The following is a 19,861-nucleotide window of genomic DNA, read 5'->3' on the forward strand; positions in this document are numbered from 1 at the left end:
CATTTGACGGATGAAGGCGATCGACTAAATATAAATTGAACGTTCGTGTTTGGCACATTTGTGCGAGAAATCGCATCAATTGTTTTAATTGTCTGCTATATATGCTATATATGCTGTATATATATATGTATATATGCTATATAGCGATCTACGAAACGAAATCTAAGGCAATAGCAGTATGGGGATTATGCAATCATCGTCGCTCTGTGAAGTGCGAATATCTCTGATCTGAATTTATATCTCAAAGGGAGATACACTATTGTTTATATACATTTGTGGCTCCCATGGCGCTCTAGCATGCAAATTCCACAAAAACCAATTTAAAAACTGCAATTAAACGTCCATTTAGCAGTCGTTACGGGAGATGACACACTTAACAATAGAAAATTGCAGGTTTAAAAAGCTATGAATTATTTTTTAAGCCAATAAACACAAATCTCTCTTTCAATATCTAATCCATATGCATTTCAAATACAAGATTTACCTCTCATAGAAAACGTATGAACCATATATATGTATCAAGAATATATCCTGAAAATGTAGAGACCTTTGAATTTTTGAATCTGCAGAGCAGGATCCCCTCTAGAACTCTTGATATCCCCTGGCGGGTAAATCTCTCTCCCTTCTCTTATTTTCTTGTTTACTATTTATTTCTTCAAGTGCTGTGTGCTCTTCAGCTTGTGATTTCGTCATCAGCTTGGCTTTAGCATCATTATTAACATGCCGCCACCTCTTGAATCACTTTCTACTTTCACTGCTTTGCACTGCGCACACACAAACTGAAAAAAACGAAGAAAAAGAAATGTACAAAAAGTAAGAGAAAAAGGCACAAACTCTGGGAGGCATTTTCTTTTCGCACTTGAGCGCTAACATGGCCTGACGTCAGCGATGATGGCTGCTGATAACCTTTGCCTCGGAGATGTTAACTAACATAGCAGCAGCATTGCGCTGTAAAGGAGTCTACATATGTATATGCTGTGTGTGTGTGTGTGTGTGTGGGATTACCGAGACGAACTTGCGACGCAGAAATACCTGAAATAACTTACCTGATCGGCGGCACTCGCCGTTGGCTAATTACTTAGTTGGGCAAACACTATATATTTGGCTTTAGCAGCGGCCCTCAGCTGATCACACAGATGCTAATGCTTCCGCAAGTTGGCATTACAGCTGTTGGCCATTACCATCGGCGAGATAATGCAGAGATCAGGTACAGTAAACACTAGCCACTAGCTATGGGTACCAATTTTAAGGCAAATGCTTTAGAATATTTGAATATTTCATGTTTTTTAGTTGTATTAGTTGAATTGTTTTAATTAAATAACATTTTAGATATTAAAAACAAACAATATTTTTATTTAATAATATTTTAAATATAAAAAAAAAACATTTAAGAATTTTATAATTTTTTGGTTGCATTTTTTTAAATTAAATATTTTAGATATTAAAAAAAAACAATAAATATTTTCTTTAAATTTTTTGGTTGAATTTTTAAAATTAAATAATATTTTATATAATAAAAAATATATTTTTTAAATAAATAATATTTTAAATATTACAAAAAAACAATTAAGATTTTTATATATTTTTGGTTGAATTTTTTTAAATTAAATAATATTTTATATATTTAAAACAAAAAATTTTTTAAATTAAATAATATTTTAAATATTAAAAAAATACAATTAAGATTTGTATAATTTGAATTTTTTAAATTAAATAATATTTTATCTATTAAAATATATATATTTTTTAATTAAATAATATTTTAAATATTACAAAAAAACAATTAAGATTTTTATATTTTTTTGGTTTAATTTTTTTTAATTAAATAATATTTTAGATATTAAAAAAACATAATATTTATATATTTTTTTTTCATTTTTTGTAATTAAATAATATTTTAGAAAACAAAACACATGTTATCAGAACTAACTGTACATTTTTACATTTATTTATGCAACGACCTCGCACTGCAGGGCCGGCATCAGTCAGCTGAAAAAATCAAATAAAAAATAAATACAAAAAAAAAAAAAAAAAATAGAAACAGAAAAATAAAAAAACAGATGCGGTTTGATCTTGATTGTCACCGCACTAAGGTAACACCGCGGTCTGTAAGCATTTGGCCAAGGTAATTAAATTCCCCTAAGCTGTGCAAGAGAGGCTTGTGTTAACAAATTAAACATTTGCTTGGGCCTCCCTCCTTCAAAAAATATAAAAATAAAAATTCCCAAAAAAGATCTGGGGGAGATTTCGGCATGGCGTGACGTTGATTTATATATTACTTTTTTTTTTTTGCGGGTCAATGTGCCTTTGTCACGCTACAATTTCTTTTCCGCTTTAAACAAAAAAATTATAAAGAAAAAATATTACTCATCCGCCCCGTGTAAATGGGGACCAGGCAGATCCTGGTTTATTATCGTTTTTTATCGATTAAAAATCAATATTTGCTTCGATAATTCATTCCCACATTCCCAATAAGAACAACAAGTTGCTTTTAGGTGATATTTTTAGTTTTAAACAAATCATTTGTTTCTTTTATTTTCGTGTCAATTGAATCGTTTTTTTTCCAGTGCATTTTCTTGCACCGCTCTCCGTTTTTTCTTCTCAGTAATAATATATATATATATAAAAATACATGCATAGTACACTGTATTTGCTTTGTGCTCAACTTATGCTGCTAGGAACATCGATTTTCGAATAAAGTATTCCTCTCTCTTTAGGGTATAACCAGGAATAGTGCTTAATCGTCGATAGTTTCGATAGAAAACAAAAAATATATCGCTTAGTTTCTACGATGTGTTGGTGTTGGTGTGCGTATGTGTATGTGGAGTACAATGTGAAAAATTATACACTTGCAGTAAATTTTCCAATGAACTTTGTCGCATGAAAAAATGGTTAAATAAATAATCAAAACGGGGGATAAACAAAAAAAAAAAAAAAGGAGGATAACCATAAACATAGCACTTTTCTTGATTTTCGAATTTGAGATGGCAAAACAGCGATAAGCAGATCGATTATTTTGCAGCTCTTATCGAAAAAAAAGAGTCCCATGTCCATGTCTTATGAGATGCTGCATTCGTACACGAACTAAAAAATAATAATAAACATAGTAATAATAATAATAAATCGAAACGAAAACCTAAATTTAATTTTTATGATTAAAATGGAGTGATTGTTTTTTTTTTGTTTTGAAAGTTTTGGTCAAAAATAAAAGTATTTGGATTGCCTTTCGTGTTGGTTTCTCTATAAAGATTTTTTTAGGTGTATATATTTTTGTGTTTTTTTTTGCGTGTATGTGTGTGTGTGTGTAAATATGTGTGAGAAAGTGAAAAAAAACATCACAGCTAAAACTTCAGTACATTGTCTCGTGGTTCAAAAAATTAAACACTTAAATAAAAAAAAAAAAAACAATATGTTTATATACATACATATACATATATATATATATATATATGTAGATTAAATTTCTATTTTCTTTTTCTTCTCTATAAATATACGCTTACAAAATATATATATAGTATAGATGATTTCTTTACTTCTTTACTTGTTTTCTTTTTTTTCTGTGTTTTTTTTTTGTTTGTTTTTGTTTTAATTTTTTGTCATTTGTTGTTGATTTTCGTATATATATATCTATATACATATATATAAATATATATATGTATATATACATATATATATATATATGTATGTAAGCGCCGCGCCCCCTCCGGCTGGCTATCAAAAGGCGATGTATCCTGACACGGCATCTGATCTGGCCTGGCCTTATATCCTTCCTCCAGATGTCCCGCCAGCATATCATATCCCTTGATCGCCAGTTGGCACTCTTTTGGGCGCCAGCTGAGATTTTGGGTTTTATCTTCTTCTATTTTTTTTTATTTATTTTTTTTCTCTCTCTCTCTGAATACGACGAACGACGGCTAAGTGGCTAGTGGCTAGTTCCTAGTTCCTAGATCCTACAACTAAAAGTACTTGCTGGGCCCCGCCCGCCCCCCACCCCATATAATCCCTCCCCCTCCCCCCGAATCCTACGCTAACCCACCCACTGGCCACCACTGCTGCTGCTGCTGCTGCTGGAATCTGAAGTCAATCATCCCAGCTCCAGTTGGGCTCAAGCAGCTCCCGATTGATCCGCCAAAGCATTAACTCCATGCATGCCCGCGAATCCTCGAAGCTACTATGACCTGTGGTACCATCTCCGCTCTGGATCTCACGCTTCAGATGGACCTTGGTCAGGTGACGCAATGCCCGACGGTAGGGAAAGCCACTGCAGTGCGGAAACGAGATGGATGTATCGATCAGGGTATTGTGGACCAAACGCAATGCACGCAAATCATTGTCCAGGCCATGACCCACCAATATGGTATCGGCGGATATTAATTGCAGGAGATCACGCTGGACTTCGGCTAGGCTCTTGGCACCGCCACCAGAGCGCAGATCACGCTCAGTGATGCCCGAATATCGGGTATTATAGTCCACAATATCGCATTCGGGGCGGACAAAGTGCTCGTACACCAGCTGGCCATTGAGGGCCACCAGTGAGACTTTGGTGACATCCAGACCACGGCCCGTATAGCTCATTTCACAGTCCAAAGCATAGACAGCTGGGCTAGAGGATTGATCCTCCTCCTCGCGATGCTGGGTCCGCACAAAATCATAATACGGACCATTGACGCCCACCACGGATCCGGTCCATACATGCCGCTCACTGTGACAGCATCCTGGCGAGGATTCATCACTCTCGCTGCAGCAGCTCCAGCGTCCCATGCAGACGCCATCGTAGTAGCGCTGATATTTGCCCGAATGATACAGGCACTCCTCCTGGGATAGATACTCCCCAGTTAGTTCATCAACCAAAAAGTGACGCTTGCAGCGGGCACAAGGCTTGGCCAGGCTGCGCTCCACTTGAACGTACTGGCAGTACTTGAGCTCGGCCAGAGTCAGATCACCGGCTGAGGTGTTGCTGCAGGCCGACGACGACGACGACGACGATGATGATGATCCCGAGCTGGACTCGCATTCGCTGCCGCTCCACTCGCCACCAGATTCCGAGTCCAATGAATGCGGTGAGCTATTACCCGAATCACTTGACTCCAGTTCCCGCTGCATCAGTCCATCGTGGCAATTGATCACAGTGACCGCCGGCGCAGTTTCGGCCAGAGCGGCGGCAAAGCTCATGTGAGGCAAACACTTGAAGATCTCAATGGCACCGTCATGGACCACCGAGTCCACGGGATAACCGTACACCCGCAGCAGATGATGATCGATGACATGACGACGCAATTGCTGAACCAGTGTCCTGTCATCCAAATCCAATTGCTCGTACTGACGCAGTGGCGGTACCAAAAAGTTTGCATTCTGTCGGCCACGCTCTCGCTCTCGGCGCCACTCCAGTGCTGCTCCCGGCATCAGGGATCGTTCGATCCTCTTGCGATTGCCATTGACATGCGGTGAACTGGTGGGCGAACTGGTGGGTGAGCTCAGAGCCGAGGAGGAGGAGGAGGAGGAGCTGCTGCTGTCGGTGCTAGTGCTGGCCAGATGCTTGCGCGACGATGTGGGATTGTTGACTCCGTTCTTGCCGGGATTATTGTGGTGTGATTGATTGTTGTGGTTACCACCACTAACATTGTTGGTCTTTTTCTTGTTGTTGCCACGCTTTGGTTGGTGCTGCTGCTGCTGCTGTGCGGGATTCTGCTGGCCATTTTGCTGGCGATTCCACTTGCCGCTGCCATTTTGCTTGCCACTCTTGCTGGCCAACTTCTGGCCGGGATCGGATGACAGTGGCTGTTGTGGCTGCTGCTGCTGCTGTTGCTGCTGATTGCGTGACTTTTGCTGGCGCTTCGAGCGCGACTTGTTGGCCTGCCCCACCTGGTGGCTGCCGGCTGGGAGCAGAGCACCGGCCTTGCTCCTGTTCAGGTGCTCTCTACTCGACTCGATGTCCTCGCTGGTGGCCTCACTGCTGGTGCTATTGCGGTGGCCCGGATTGTGCTGGCCCAGGAATTTGTCTGCAAAGGAAGAGAAGGAGAAAAGCAAGTGTTGAAATAAGTTTTTAAAATATTCATTTAATGAAAAAATATAAATAAATCAAATAAAATTTATGTTTTGAAGTTGAAAATGTATAAAATAATATAAATAAATAATAGAAAAATAGAAATACATTATATCAAGTGAAATATATCAATTAAAAAATTTATAAAATATTTAAATTGAATATTTATTAAATATTTTTATATTTAAATTAAATATTTTTATATTTAAATTAAATATTTATTTAATATTTGTATATTTTAATTAAATATTTATTTTATTCTTAAGGTTTCCCTAATTTCCCTAATTTTAAAATATTATAAATTAAATTCTAATATATTTTTTTTTTTATAAAAAAATTATTTTGTATTTCTTTCACATATAACTTATATTATTATAATGTTAATTAATTTAAAAATATTAGTAAAATATTCCTATTAATAATTTTCATTTTAATTGCATTATTTTAACATTTTTTTTTAATATTTAAATGGCTTTATAAATAATTTCCAGCATTTAATTTAATTGCAAATAATTATTTTAGGTCAATTTACCATTTAGTTCGCATTTAGAGCCATTATTAGAGGCAGCAGATTAGCTAATTATATTTAAATTGATTTAATTAAATTATTATTAATCATATTATCATGATCATAACACAAATTGTTTCTTATTTTGTTTTAAATATTTGTGAGCTTAATAATTTATATAAATATTTAGCATTATGTAGTTTCCCAAAAAATAAAACTGAATCATTTCCTTCAATGAAATATATTCCACTTGTTCTTGGAACGATTATTTTGATAATACATTTCCTGCGTTTTTTTTTCGTATTTTTTTCTAAACAATTATTTCTTGTTAAACATTAATTCTAATCAATTTTGTGATTTTTTCGGAATATTAAAAAAATTTATTACATTTTTTTCCCACACGTTATCTTTTTTGTGAATTCTTGAATTCTCTAGGTAATTAAAAGAAAATCAAATAAAATATGTACAATTTAATTTGAAATTCAAATTCTTAGCTAAGGCAAATTGTTAGTGATAACAGGTCACACACGACCGCAAACACACACACACACACGCACACAAACAAACAAACAAACACACGCACACAAGGTGACACACGCAAAACGAAGCTTATCAGCGCTCGCCACGTGCTTTTCGATCTTTCGCTGTTTCTACGTAACACATCTCGCTCTCTCAGTGCCTCTCTCAGTGGCTCTCTCAGTGGCTCTCTCAGCGCCTCCCTCAGTATCTCTCTCTTTATCTAACTAATATACACAGAGAGACAAGAAGAGTGAGCTAATGATTAATAATTATAAATAATAATATATAAAAATTTTAAAATAAGTTGAACATTTAAAAGTTGAATGTTTTAAAGTTTAATATTTAAACTTAATTATAATAATAATTAATATTTATATTATATTTAATATGGTTGAAATGTGTTGTAAAAATTAATATAGTTTATTTTTTATTTTCTTTTTTCTTTAATTTAAATTATTTTTTTTCTCAAAAACAAAACCTTTGCTGTATCTTAATAAACTTAATTTGTTTCAAGGTATTTTTTTCAGTGTTGAATCGAGTTAGGGAAGGTTACGCATGACTAGAAATTGACGCATGTGTGTATGGGGCGGGTTCCTACCTCGAATTTAGCTAATTCAGCTTTATTTGGTTTTGTTGCCACCCAAAAGGGGGGAGGTTGGGGGGTAGTGTGTGCGTGTGTGTGTTGACGCATTACAATTATATACATTTTATTGTGACTATTATAGATGCCGCCTGCTATTATTATTGCTTTTTTTTTTCTACCTATTAAGCGCTTCATGATGTCGCGGCTTCCGCATTTAACTCATCATTTCCCCCACTCGCATTCGCATTCGCATTCTCATTCTCCTCATTCCCATTCCCATTTCAATTCTCGTTCTCAACTTAATCATTTAAACAAAAAAAAAATATATATATAAATAAAACACGAAAAAAAGGGGTACGGAATGCGGTGTTGCCAAGGGGGGTTACAAATCCCAAACGGTGACCTGTTGCCTAAGATTTTCGTGGGGTTTACATTTATATATATATATAAAACAAGACCAGGCTTCCATTTAATTAATGGCAGCTTCCATTAAGCCAGAATTTATGAATATTAATTCCACAAAAAGCTCACATTTATTGGACGCAATCTATCAACGCTTCTCATACCTATTCATATCATTATTATGAATGCATACGTGAGTTTTTATATTTAAATATGAAATATTTAAGACTTTATTACCATTTGAATATAATTTCAAGTCTTTGGACAAAGTCCAGCTTGAAAATAAAATAATATTGTGGTTATTGCTTCGTTCAATAAATATATATATTTTTTCTTTGATGAAATCTAAATTATTGATAGATTATCAAATCATTATTGTTTGCAATTTTTTTTTAAATATTTTATGAATATTTTCTATATATTTTAATATAATTTCAAGTCTTTGGGGTTTGCGGAGTTATTAATATATTTTTAAAATATTTTATATAATTAAAATTTAAAGTTTTATAATTTTTATTATTATATTTGTTGTATTATTTATTATTATTTCGATTTTCTGGCTAGGATATCGGAATCCACTGCCCACCTAAACCATGTTATGCTATAATGTACACACGTACTACTTATGTCTTCCGAGTCCGTCAAGTGTCATCTGTCAGTCAGGGGAGACTTATGACTCTCGTCGACGACATTTTCTTATCTCTGGCACTCTGAATTTACACAGCAAAGCCGCTTCCTACCCGCATCTCTGTCGCTCTGTGGCTCATTTCCCCAATGGAAATTGTGAAATTTGCAAAAATTACGAAATGCAATCCCGCACACAATCCGCTTCCTTGTAGTGAAAAGCACGCTCGAGCACTTCCTTAACACTGTTTTCCCCTCCCAGAAAATATATATACTATATATACATATATACAAAGAGGGGGCTGAGATTGAATTGAATTTCAAAGCGCGCATAGATAAATCATATGGCGAGGTGGGTTTGTTGACTTCAACTACACCCGAAGGACAACTCGTCGTCGGACTAAGCACCCAGACGTGATCTGGATTCCAGATGTGAGATGTGATCGCAGGGGGAAAGAAATGATATCAGCTGGCGATCGATCGAAATATATATGGTTTACATATGCATATACATAATGTATAGTTATGGTGGAGTTATGGTATGAGTATGACCATCACGTAGGGGCTTGGGGTGCCTACCTGGTCAACGATTAGATAAGGCGTGGCCAAATTTTATTTGGGGATTCGGTTTGGTTTGGTCATCTGTCAGCCAGAGACGAAATGTTGTTGGGGCCCTAATAATGTCACCCTTATCGCCTGACCAACACGCGCCAAAAACTCTTCCAAAAAAGCCTTGAGAAGTATCATAAAAGAATTATACATAATATATAATACATCCGATGAAAACTGGCAGAACAATTTTAAATTAATAGAAAAACTCGAAGAGAACTCAGTCCTAAAACCTTAGAAGGGGTAATGCCATAATTCTAATAAAAAAAAAGAGAGAACTAAAACTAAACTGATTATAAAAACAGTCGGCAGCCAGCGATTAGATAGTTTAGTTAAATAAGTGAGACTAACGTGTCAGGGGCTGAAATGATAATCTATGAATATATATACCATATATACTATATACAAATACATTGTAAAATGAGCTCGTGACATCGTGACATAAGAAAATTGATTTAAATAAACTACTTAACGAGATGTAAACGTTTTTCATGCTTATTGTTAGAGAGCAGGGAAAAACAGAGCACACGCAAAGGTGGGCTGGGAAATTTATTGTATTAAATAATTGAAAGCTAATGGGGAATATAGATATTTGTATCTGGATTAAGAACCCTTAAGTAATTGGATTTTGTTTAGCAGCCTTAAAAAATTTTGAAAAAATTACTAGATAAATTTTAGGGAAAAATTAAAGCTTAAAAATGTAATAACTAAGGCAAAAATTTATTATTTTTAATTTGAAAAGCTTTTGAATTTGAATTTTGAATTTTTGATTTTTTTTTTTAAATCGATAAATAGCACATTTAAAGTTGAAATATTTATATCAAAAATACTTATATTTGTTAATTAATTTATTTGATTTATTAAGCAATTTTTTCCGATTAAAATCAGTTTCTTCTTATATATTTTATATATTTTATATATTTTATATATTTTATATATTTTATATATTTTATATATTTTATATATTTTATATATTTTATATATTTTATATATTTTATATATTTTATATATTTTATATATTTTATATATTTTATATATTTTTGAAACATATTTTAAATGTTTTAAATATTTTTTTTTTATTTTTTATACATCTACCATCTCTTATCTATATTACTTCTGTTTTCTTATACAAACTTCCTGTGATTTAAAAAAAATAATAAAAACAAAACCCCTGCCTTATAGTATCTGCAGACAATCAGTGCCTTTGTTGCCCTTTTAAAAATCAATGGTAAGTGCATTTCAACCCAGAGAAAACCCCGAATATATATTTGCCAAGTGCGATTCCATTAGATCAGAGTCTATATAGTCTACAGTCTACAGTCTAGACTCCCTATAGAGCTGAAGGCTACCCACATTTGGTTACCGGGCAGTGATAAGATGCGTGTGCGTGTGTCCAGTAAGTATTATTTGCCAATATATATATATTTTTTTTGCAGTTACCTATGGCAACAGCCAGCGGCAGTGATTGTTTCCGTGTGAGAAAGTCCCAAAAAATAACAAAAATTCTAATCAGCAAAGCAAGGCGACGGCAATCCCAAAAAAAAAAAAAAAACACAAAATTCAGCACAGCTGTTAAATGATGAATCGTTCAAAATCGTAAATTACTTTAATCTATTTACTCATGCTAAAATACTATATAAACCCCTTTGGGTTTCCATGCACCGATATTTAATTAGTTATCGCCGACTGTCAAGATAGCTTTTAATCGATTTTAGTCTCAAATGACGTCATTAAAGCTATAACTTTTAGTTGACCCATTTTAAAATACAGCATCCCTTGGAGATATATATATATATATATTATATATATTTTTTAAGATTTTATATTTAATATTAAGATTTAATATTCCACCGATATTTAATTAGTTATCGCCGACTGTCAAGATAGCTTTTAATCGATTTTAGTCTCAAATGACGTCATTGGTTGACCCATTTTAAAATACAGCATCCCCTGGAGATATATGAATTATATATCTATTTTTTTTAAGATTTAATATTCCACAAGTACTTTGGCCTGACCTTCGGAGACGCTTCCTGTGCCAAAGAGACAACGAACAAAAAAAAAATTACTCGTCTCGCAATTGGTCTTGTGCATTTTTAATGAGGCCCGAAAACCTGGCTTTGAGCTTAGCTAAATAGCAAAAAAAAGGGGAAAAAGAAGAAAAAAAAGAGAAAAAAATAGCCATAGCAATAACAAAGATAATATACTCGTAAAAACATCATCGCGATAGTTAATTGTGACCGAAACGAACACGCTCACGTACAATACATATGTCACAACATCCCGTCGCAAGTTTTTAATGTAAACTAATATGAGTTTTATTAATCAAATATACATATATATATATATATATAGTATATAGTATATATATGGTGCGTGTTGTATGTTATGCATTGAGGTCAGCAGAAGGGGGCACCTAAAGTTTTCATAATAATTTTTCAAGCCTTAAAAAGCGAATCAAATCGTTAAAAACAATGTCTAAGGTTTAACTAGATATAATACATACATATATATAAAAATACATGTATATTAACTGTGTAAACTTTATTTAAGTATATGTACACACGCAATCTCTGGACATTGTTGTAATCCAAATCATTAGATAATACCTGGGAACTGGTCTCTAGTCTCTCTTTTGGGCTTTTATATATAATTTAGCTTGTTTTTTTATCAGTAAACCGATTGGTAATCTTTATATCTTTATGTCCTAATTAGTCCTAACAACAATAACAATCTACAATAATATTTACTCTTGTGATAAAATTTCCAAGAATAACTTTAGGGGGGGGTCTAAGTTTTCTTTTTTCATATTTGTTTTTAAGTTAAAAACTACACAGGCGGTAAAATAAATTTTATTAAAGCTAGAATATTAGTTTATTCCTTGAAAAAAATTAAGTTAAGTTTATTAACTCATTCTAAGAATGAGAAAAAGCCTAGCAAGAGGTTTTAATTCGTTTTTAAATTTAATCTTTATGATTTAACATTTAAATATCATTTGTTACTCTACCTTTTCTTAAGTTTAAGTTTAATTTTAATTTTAATATTATTAAATTTGTTGTAATTTGAACCCTTGAACCAAGTTCGACATATCTGTAGGATTGATCCGAGAGACGGGTAAATGGCCGAACATGTTAACCTTGACAAGTCGGTGAATCTCGGACGCAGACACTGCCGCGGGGCAATGAGGGGTTAAGTGGCTTTGCTATTCCAAAGATCGCCAAAGAAATGCGAATGTTCATGATGATCATCATCATCATGATGACGATGATGCTGAGCAATAATAAACGGAATTGCGAGCACTTTTTAACGATTGTTATGTGGCCTGAGATTTCCACATAGCGGCGGCGGCAGAGATCTTTAATGGGTTAATAATGAGACCAGGCTATAGATGAACCATACAGTGGGGTTCATAAGTCTATAAACCTAAGGTTTAAAACTAAATTATTTGGTTTTTATTTGATTTTATTGTTAAAAAAATGTAATAATGAGCTTTACATATTTTTAAATATTTTTAAATTAGTTAAAAAATGTATTAAAGTGCTTTACATATTAAAAAATATTTTTAAAATTTAATTTAATGCTTTACATATTTTAAAATATTTTTTAAATTTAATTTAATTTTGTTTTTAATCGATTTAATTGTTAAAAAATGTAATAAAGTGCTTTACATATTTTAGAATATTTTGTAAATTAAATTTAAAATGGCTTTTAATTGATTTAATTGTTTAAAAAATTTAAGAAAGTGTTTTACATATTTTAAATTATTTTTTAAATTAAATTAAATTTGGCTTTTAATCGATTTTATGCTTAAAAAAATGTTAATAAAGCGCTTTACATATTTTAAAATATTTTCTAAATTAATTTAAAAATATTATTGTATTGTATCTAATACTTTATACATTATTATATATTATTATATATATCATAATTATATATATATTATCCCCACTGTCTTGGAGCCAAGTAACCGTTACTTGGCACCAACTAAAAATGGCCAACGCGAAATGAGTTCAAGTTGTTGCCTCTTTTGGTGGCTTCGCTCTGTCGTTGCATTACTAACCCAAAGAAAGGTGAAAGAAATACTTGTAAATCCAAACCGTTGAGATAGTGAGGCGTGAAAAATGCAGCAGTCACAAACCGCAGCAACCACCGAAGCCATTCCGTTTTTGGCCAAAACAATTATCTAATAATGAGTGGAGGAGCCCAGTTTGGTCATAACATTTTAATGGGAAATGTAGTATGTGTAAGTCAAGAGCTTAGATTTTGTGAGGCGAAAAAATGTAAGAAAACATAAAATCTTTGTGGGTAATAACTTGGTCTAGACGGGAAATGAAAATGGAATTTTCCATAAAAAAAAAAATGCTAAAAATATTACATTTTTGTGGAGTAAAAATGCCTTGAAATTATATATCTTTTAGCCTTAGAAAATATTTAATGTAATATTTTAATGTAATATTTTAATTGAATATTTTAATTGAATATTTTAATTGAATATTTTAATTGAATATTTTAATTGAATATTTTAATTTAATATTTTATTTTAATATTTTAATTGAATATTTTAATTTAATTTAATAATAAAAATATAAAACCTTAGAAAACATTTCAAATAAATATTACAAAAATATATTTAAAATTCTTTTGAAGGCCTTAAACAAATATAGGAACTACTAGACCCTCTTGACTTTTTCCCTGACTGAAAATAATTATTTTCGAGGAGAAAACACTTCAAGATCGATGAGGCTTTGTCCTTCCGCGTTTACTCTAATTGTCGAAACGGAAAACCAGGCGGGTTCTGCTCTCAATTTTGTTGTATTATTATTGTTTATTTTGTATTGTTTTTGGCACTTAACGCTGTTGTGCAAATTTTTCGCCGTTTGCTTGTGCAATCTCACCAGAGACTGGAGCATTGAGAATTGAGAAGCTTTCCGGCCAAGTGCTAATCAATGACAAAAAACGATCAGTTATGCAATGATTGCTCCTCCTCCCCAAAGTGCCGATTATCAGCAGTTCATCCAACCTCTGCCTGCCCGATCGATCGACGACTGATACTAAAACCAATAAATACACCTGATACGGTGACAAACATGTACATAAATACAACAAATACACATATATTTATACTATATATGGTCGAAAAGGCGCCAGCTGACTCTGTGAGAACTGAAAAATCTGAACGCTAATCAGCTGCTGCTCCTCTATTGCGTCTTAGCTTTCCCAAAGGCAAATAAATACATACATATACATATATATGAGCACACCTTATGTATATATGTGTTTATATAGTTGAGTCCAACGATAATAACAAATAAAAATCGAGGCCTGATTCTGGAAAGTTTTGCCTCTTTTTTTTTTTTTGATTAAATATGTGGAAAATTTGACACAAAACAAGTTAATGTTAAGCCATAAAAATAAGCAAACTTAAATCTGATAACAATAAACCAAGTTAACAATCGATTTTAAATCGTTTAATATTAATGTCTTTTCAGCTCTATTTAGTTAATTATTTTTTCTTATTTTTTTTTATATTTTTATCATCATAAATGTCCCTTAATAAACCGTATAAGACTTGTAAAGCATCAAATCAAAAATCGATTTTAAATCGATTAACCACAATAATGTTTTTAGAGCTCCCTTATCTCCCTTAAAATATTAAAAACTATTCAAATTTTTAATATTTTTTGTTTGAAGATAACTCTAAATTAATATATTTTAAGAGAATCAAAATCTTTGATATTTTTAAATTAAAAAATCGATTTTAAATCGATTAATATCAATGCTGTTACCATCTTTAATTTCCAAATCGACAGCTTCACAGGTCTGATGTAAATTCCCCAAGCACATAAATTATGAAATTTATTCTACCGATCGATGAATATTTTATTTATGTTTCTTATGTATTCCTGTTAGCTGTTGATGATTTCTTTACGACTTTTCGCAATGCTTTTGTTTGTTTATTTAATTTCCTTGTTTCGCTTTCGTTTGCGTTCTTTCATTCATCAGATTTTTAATTGATTTTTAATGCGAACGAAAGCGAAAACGAAAGCGAAAGCCCAAGAATAATAATAATAATAATAATAATAAGCAAACACCTGCTGATACATACATATTTATATGAATATATATGTACGCCTGAATAGTTCCGATACAAGGTTCATTGGGCTTAAGCGAGGATTTCCTGCAATTTTCTTATTTGTGTACAAAGTCAAGAGCCGTGTCACTGTACAGTAACCGTCATATGTATAAGTACCCTTCGAGTGTCCAGAAAGTTAATTGAAATGTTAACAACTTTGGTTTATATTTTTAATTTTCAGTTGATACTTGTAGATATATACTTATAGATAGACCCAGATCGATAAGAAATACCCACTGATACCATAAATAGATATAGCTCGAGAGCCACTTTTCACTTTTCAAGTGCTCTTTTTATATAATATTTTGTTGTTTTTTGTGTTTTTTTTTGTTCGCAGTAGGGTAAATTTAGGGCTCTGATTGATTACAATATATATATATATAGTATATATAATTTATAGTTTGTTATAAGTGCCCTGTCATTACGATAATTGCAAAACGATTGATGGGTTTTGTGTGTGGCTCTCAAAACAGCAAGGAAAATATAGATTGATTTATAAATATATATTTAGAAAATTAAAGACGATTTTAGAAATTATTTTAGTGTTAATTTTAATATTTAAAATGCTTGCCTATCTTTATTTTTAAGTAAATTTTCCTTAAATTTATACCATAAGATATTTTGAAACATATTAAAATATTTTAGAATATTTTTAAGTGTCTTTAAATTTATAAAAAAATATTTTGTAACCTTTTAAAATATCTTATTTATTTTTGAATATTTTTAAGTGTCTTTAAATTTATTAAAAATATTTTGAAACCTATTAAAATATCTTCATATACTTTTTTCAGTCAGCTTTAATTAATTAAAAATATTTTTTCCCTTAAATTTTTACTATAAAATATTCTGAAACCCATTTAAATATTTAAGAGTATTTCTGAAACCTATTAAAATATTTTAGAATATTTTTTTGTGCCTTTAAATTTATAAAAAAATCTTTTGTAACCTATTAAAATATTTTATTATATTTTTTCAGTCTGCTTTAAGTAATTAAAACATATTATTTTCCTTAAATTTATACCATAAAATATTCTGTAACCTTTAAAATATTTGATTATATTTTTCAGTCTGCTTTAATTAATTAAAAATATGATTTCCCCCCGATTTCGATTCCCTATATCGCTCTACTCATTCCCGCATTTCCATTACCGTTGATGACGTCGATTTCGCTTTGAGTGATTCACTCTAAATGCCGGCCGATTTGCTTGGAATTTTATTAAGCAACAAAAAAACAAAAAATATACAAATAAAAATAAGAAAACAAAAGCGTAACGTGTGAATCAGCCATAAGGCGGGGTTTCTTCTGTCTCACCCAGAGAGATACAATGTGGGTGTAAAAGCTGACTAAAACGGCGTTAAAACCGATGAAATTCGTTAATGATATTGGACAAAAATGCTTCAAACATGATTCACATAATTTAAATAATCACCAAAATGTATAAGTTAATGGGGGAAATTGTAAATAAAACACAAATATGAAATATTTGTTGACTGAGGCAGAAATAAAGTAAATTCTTGGCGGAAAACTCACCTTCGATGCATGAAGAATTGACCAGACGGTGTACGTAGCCCCAGCTGTTGTTGTTGTTGTTCGGCGAAGAGGACTCACTTCCGTTTCCGGTTAGTCCGCAGTTTCGCTTTTGTACATTTCCAAAGGATTGCTGCTGCTGCTGTTGCTGCTGCTGATGATGTTGCTGCTTGTTGTAGCGACTCTTGCGTGTGCCATTTTTGTGGCCATTGGAGCTTTGCTGCAAGCCACCTGAAGTCGTGTTGCATGTTGCATGTTGCTGCTGCTGCTGCTGATAGGCCATCGCTAGGTTGTTGGTGTTATTGCTGCCGGTATATTTCTGAGAGCAGCGTTTGTTGCTATTATTTTGATTGCTTGTGTTGTTATTACTGTTGTTGCTGCTGCTGTTGTTGTTGTTACTCTGATTGCAACGCTGCATCTTGTCATCTGCAAAAAGTAATAAAAAAAAGTCATAGGATTAGTTACCTTTTCAAATAACCTTTTTTAAAATATATTTAAAATAGTTTTTACTTTTAAAGAATTCTTTGTTTTGGTTGCAATTCTTCAACTTACAAATCTTCGGCAGATGTAACTGCAAGAAATCTTCGAGAAAGAAATGCATTGCCCTGCTGCAGACATAAACGCGCTTGAATTAATTGTTTTAAAATATATAATATATATATATATCTGTTATATATTATGCTGTGTCCCTTTTCGAAAGGCAACAAACCGCCTGCACTTGCAGTTGAAAGCCAACTAAATGGCGCGATTAGCAAACGCTCGCGATATAAACAAAAAGCTGGTCGCCAAGAAAATATACGCGAGCGTGAATAAAAAACCCAGAGTCACAGAGCCGCTCACAATCCACTTTCCGGTGACGACACAGTGTGAATCATCCAGGGTGCTGCTGATAAAGCGGGAATACGGCGAACTCTACGACATCGCCATAGTTGTGGCTATCTCTCTTTATATCTCTGTTGCTGTCTCTTTCGGCTGGGGGGTGCCAGATAGAAAGACTGAAAGCCAAAGAGCATAAAAAAAACCTAGGCCAAGTCACACCGTGTTTGTGGGGCTTTTGGCCAGGTTTTGACCACGTGCCCTACCAAGCTTCCTACTTAGATAACGAGTATGTATGTATATCAGCGAGTTGTATCTGTATCTTTAACTGTTTATCGTAGTGGGTGGGTGTTTTCCATACCCTGGCCAGTTGGGTTGGGAATACTAGAAAACCAATTGGGTATGTAATAAGAAATGGGTAAAAAGCAACGAGTAAATATATACTTAAGGAGCGAGTGAGGAGTAACGAGTAAATACTTGACAAACAATCAAACTTTTAAACTTAATATAATATGATTGGTTTAGAACCCTAAAGGATTTTAAAGAATTTGTTAGTAACGAGTAAGACGTAACTAGTTACTCGTTACTATTTTCTTTTTAAAATACTTAAGGGGGGATTATACCTGTAAACTGTCAAAATGTATTTAAAATATTTGTTTACTTGTAAATTGGGATAGTCTATAGTAGCGAGTAGCCATAAGCGAGTAAGGAGTAACGAGTATATACTTAAATAAATACATATAAAGGCTCGGTTTGCCAAACTTAACTACTAAAGTGTCATATAATATTTAGAATACATATTAATGTATATTCCCCCCTTATTTATCTAAAAACCAACTTATCTGTCCTGCCAAACTTCGCTCCCTGATCCTGCTGAAGACTTCTCATTCTCTTTCTTCCTCTCTCTCTCTCGTTAAAGTGATGATGTTGATGATGATGATGATTTCAGCTTATTTCAATTTGATTTCCCCCCTCCAATCTTTTGCGAAAAACTTGGTTGGGAAAGAAACTTTGCTCGATTCGATTCGATCCGTGATATCGTTGCTTGTGTTACTGTTTTAGTCGGTTTGTGGAAGCGAAACAAACGGCAAAAATTTTGATACTTTTGGGCAAATGTTTGGATTGTTTTATTGAAAGTGTCTTGAACTGTCCCCGATAACATGTTGATAATAATATTCCACAAAAAAGTCAAAAGCCTAACGTCTAACTAACGGGTAATGTGATGACTTTGAATTTTGTATTTTAGATTTTAGATTTTAGATTGAAGTGTTTAAAGTGTTGACTAAAGAAATCCAGTTTGTGGATAAATAAATAAAACTTAAGACAGATAGCCGGCAAATATCGAATAAACTTGTTTGCAAAAATAGTTGTATTTTTTTTATATTTTTTTTGCAGCTTTTGTTCAAGTTAAATGCGATTTTAGATAGTTTTTATGTTCTTGTTTCAACTGATTGGCGTGGCATATCTTCTAAAAAAATCCTTTCAAGACATCAATCACTTGTAAAAATCATTAAATTAATTTCAAGACTCTAAAATGTCAGGCATTTCTTAAATTTATGCACCTTTTAAATTTTTATAGACAAACATTTAATGTTTATTTTAAATTTTTGTTTCTCTATATTTTAAATTACTTTTGATTTATGAATCAACTGCATTTTATTGCTTCCTGAATATTTTTCCACAGGCTTTCTTGTTTTTTTTTTCGTGCATATTTTGAACACTCAATAAGAACAAACTCTTTGCTGATTTGCCTGTATTTTTAGCCATCAAATAAACGAAAAAGTTAATCATCTGATTCGCTTTCACTGGGCATCTTGGAATTTCGGCAATTTGTTGTTTATGGCGAGAAATGAGCAGCAGCAGCAGCAGTATAAACCCGAAAAAAACAACAACAAATATATATATAAATTATAGAGAAAAAAAAAAACACAAGACTTTGCCGAAAGACAGTCAAGAAACAGGTACCAGTTCGTGCCTAGCGCCGTTCCATGTGCGTACACCTGCCGAAAAAAAAACACCCCCTGCCTCCCATACACAGAGGAAAAAATTATATAAAATGTAAGCCTATTAAAAATATTAAAAAAATAATTAGAAAC

The 19,861-nt window shown here is 32.6% G+C and overlaps 1 protein-coding gene across 4 annotated transcripts in view; it reads right to left on the minus strand.

Annotated features, from left to right (window-relative positions):
• Positions 1–3,544: 3,544 nt before the first annotated feature.
• The window catches only part of prage, a 33,112-nt gene continuing 16,795 nt past the window's right edge, over positions 3,545–19,861 (minus strand). The window contains exons 1-3 of one of the 4 annotated variants that reach the window (XM_017168766.3): positions 18,608–18,968; positions 16,953–17,384; positions 3,545–5,999 (exon numbers count right to left, since the gene is read on the minus strand). In XM_017168766.3, the coding sequence (XP_017024255.1) occupies positions 4,081–5,999; positions 16,953–17,384; positions 18,608–18,653 (2,397 nt within the window). In that variant the 5' untranslated portion in view covers positions 18,654–18,968 and the 3' untranslated portion in view covers positions 3,545–4,080. Of the gene's footprint in view, positions 6,000–16,952; positions 17,385–17,501; positions 17,566–18,603; positions 18,969–19,861 lie in introns of those variants that run through there. The other 3 variants (XM_017168768.3, XM_017168767.3, XM_017168765.3) reach the window with 3 other exon arrangements.

This window comes from Drosophila kikkawai, chromosome X (genome assembly GCF_030179895.1).
Source record: "Drosophila kikkawai strain 14028-0561.14 chromosome X, DkikHiC1v2, whole genome shotgun sequence".
NCBI lineage: Eukaryota > Metazoa > Arthropoda > Insecta > Diptera > Drosophilidae > Drosophila > Drosophila kikkawai.